The 2,778-nt window shown below is 54.4% G+C and overlaps 1 protein-coding gene across 1 annotated transcript in view; it reads right to left on the bottom strand.

The window, feature by feature from the left end:
• FGF18 (fibroblast growth factor 18) overlaps nucleotides 1-2,778 on the bottom strand; it is a 37,564-nt gene that overhangs the window by 10,041 nt on the left and 24,745 nt on the right. The window contains exon 5 of the mRNA XM_023537143.1: nucleotides 183-289. Coding sequence (XP_023392911.1) covers nucleotides 183-289 — 107 coding nt within the window. The remainder of the gene's footprint in view (nucleotides 1-182; nucleotides 290-2,778) is intronic.

The raw sequence follows: 2,778 nt of genomic DNA, 5'->3' as shown, positions 1-2,778 counted from the left end.
GGGGTGAGGGGGCTGGGGTGGGGCAGAGAAGAATGGGGAGAAAGGAAGAGATTACAGTGGGAGTCACACACAAACGCTCACTGGGCCCGTTTTCCATTTGGGGCCCTGGGCACCCTGCTCCAGATACCCAGAGCTGCCGGGGGACCCACCCAAGTTCCCCAGAATTCCTGACCAGGACTCACCTTCCCCACGAGCTTGCCTTTCCGGTTCATACACAGGTAGTATTCCGTCTCCTTGCCCTTGATCCGGACTTGACTACCGAAGGTGTCTGTTTCCACTAGGAGCTGGGCTTCGAAAGGTAGAAGGAGAACAAGACATGCTTTTTTACCAGGGCAATGGCTGGGCCTGAAAGCTTGGCGACACGATGCCTGACCCTGTCCTCAGGCCCCCAGCACCCCGAAATCAGGCATGGGGGAGGCCTCTAATAGGTCCTATCAGAGCGCCCTGCCCCTCGGGCAGGGACAGGGAGGCTGTCACCACCTGTTCCCCATACCCAGCTTCTCTGGACTTTACTTGGGACCCAGTGGCTTCAGTCAGAGGGGACTCTGCCCCTTGCAGCTAAATACCAGGGCGTCCTTCTCTTCCCTCATCGCCCGCTTCCCCTAGCCCCTCAACTCCTTTCCCCAAAGCAGGACAGACAGCCGTACAACAGTCTCTGGAATGAGGGGACAGACAGAGGCATGAGAGTTCACACGAACGTGCACACATGCACACACACGCACATGCACATGCACACAGCCCGCCATGGGGGATGTCGAGATACTTCCTCTGGGATTTAGGTCAGAGGCCCCTTACTCCAGGGCAAACAAGTGCAGCCCCTGCTGGGGTGCCCTCCCTCTTCCACACCTTTGCCACCTGAAGTGGGCAAGGCCCTGGGAGGGGAGGTTCAGGCCCCTGGGGAAGGGAGGCTAGCTTCGGGATGTTTCACTTTCCTCAATTAAGGTCACCGAGGCTGAAAGGTAACTAACTCCCAAGAACCCAGAAGTCCCAATCAAGACCCAATATTCCCTGGTCCTGGGTAGGACACCTCACACTCAGCCAGCCTTCCACTCTCAGGATGGGGGTGTCTAGAGCTGATCCCCGAAAGCCCTGACTGAACGCGGACATCAAATGGCCAAAGGGTGACTGTCCCTTGCTTAGGGCAGGCTACATCCAGACCCCACCTTATCCCTCTGCCAGTTCATATTTTCTCTCTGAGCTCTCTCTCTGAGCTCGCTCTCCTCTCTGGTCGTGCATCCCCATGCCTGGTCCCCACTTCCCCTCCCCTGCCTTCTTTGCCTATGACCTCCCCCCCCAATCTCACCCTCCCATCCCTGACCCTTTGCTTCTCAGCACCTGCCCCTCCCTCACCCACAAAATTTTAATTTCAGTGACAAGGGACTTGCTTCTCCATAACAAAAATCATAGCCCTAAATACAGTATCCTTGGAGCCACAAAGAGCGGACCTCAGTGCCCCTAAAATACACTAGGTATGATTTTAATAAAAAAATTTAAAAATATATACCCTGGTGCCCTGCTGTGAAAATTAAAACCATCTGGAATACAGGATTTCCAATAATTAATCTAGCCCTCCTTTGACACCACTACTAATTAAAATATGATACCCCACCTTTCCAAGGGAAAAAAAGAAGAATTTACATAAAATTTAAAGATCTAACAAGAATTTCGTAATTCTAGAAACAAGGGGGAGGGCACATTCTTCCCTTCACCTTCCCCCATCCCTAGTAAACACCGAGTCAGGAATATTAATCGACACTGACATAGGGGTTACAAGCCCTCCATCCTCACTGCGCTCCTTAATTCAGACGCCCTATAACTCTCCCTGGGAACCCAGGGCCAAACATCCTGGCCGCTCTGGGACTTGCTCTCCGCCTCCCCTCATAGCTCAGGCCCCACCGGGATGAGGTTGTGGGGGTCGGGGGTGGGGGTCTCCAATCCCAGGAGCTTCTGAAGAAGGCAGCACGTGTCAGGGAAAGGTGGGAGCCCTGGGGTGCCCAGATCCGGGTCTGAACCCCGGGCCGCACTTGCGAACTGTATGACCTTGGGCTTCAGTTTCCTCACCTGTAAAATGGGGCAATCATCCGTAGTCTTCAATAGTTACTATGAGGCTTACACAGAATGATGCTGGAAAGGGCCTAGCGCCTGTTCTCAGGGGCTGGGTAGGGAGACGTGGTCCCTGTTGTTCAAGTTTCCTAATAACTGCAAAACCAAACTGCCCCCTGCCCCTCAAAAAAAGGCATGGTGGGAAAAAACCAGGTGCGTGTGAAAGGGTAGAGGTGGAGAACTCCCTCGGCACCCCCTGGGGTGGCACGCACCCTACACCTCAGAAAAGGCCTGGGGCTGGGACTTACGGGGTCTGATTCCATTTCTGGCATTGCCATCCTGGGCTGTGGGACCTCCACACCCCGCTGTGAGCCTCAGTTTTCTTTATCTGTGCAAAGGGTGGGGACTTGACCCTATTCTGATTCCCTCTGAGATTGGGGGCAGGCTCTAGGACAGGGGTACAGATGGGAGTGTAGTTAAGAGGAGAGGCCACAGGGCTAAAGCCCAGGCAACCCCAAGTGACTCTGAGGGGACATTGCCCTGACTGCCCCTCCAACACGTGCCCAGGCCTCTGTCCTGTAACAGCTCCTATTACATGCCCAATCTTGCTCCCCCGTGAGCCCATGGAAGTCACATGTCCCTGCAAGCTTGGATGTCTTTACCCCCTTTTTACAGCATAGGAAACTGAGGTTCAGAGAAGCAGCCCGCAGGAGTTGCCTGCCTCTTTCTTCTGGG

Source organism: Pteropus vampyrus, unplaced genomic scaffold, assembly GCF_000151845.1.
Source record: "Pteropus vampyrus isolate Shadow unplaced genomic scaffold, Pvam_2.0 Scaffold179, whole genome shotgun sequence".
Classification (NCBI taxonomy): Eukaryota; Metazoa; Chordata; class Mammalia; order Chiroptera; family Pteropodidae; genus Pteropus; species Pteropus vampyrus.
The sequence above is the reverse complement of the archived record's forward strand: the minus strand, read 5'-3'. Positions and strand labels throughout refer to the sequence as shown.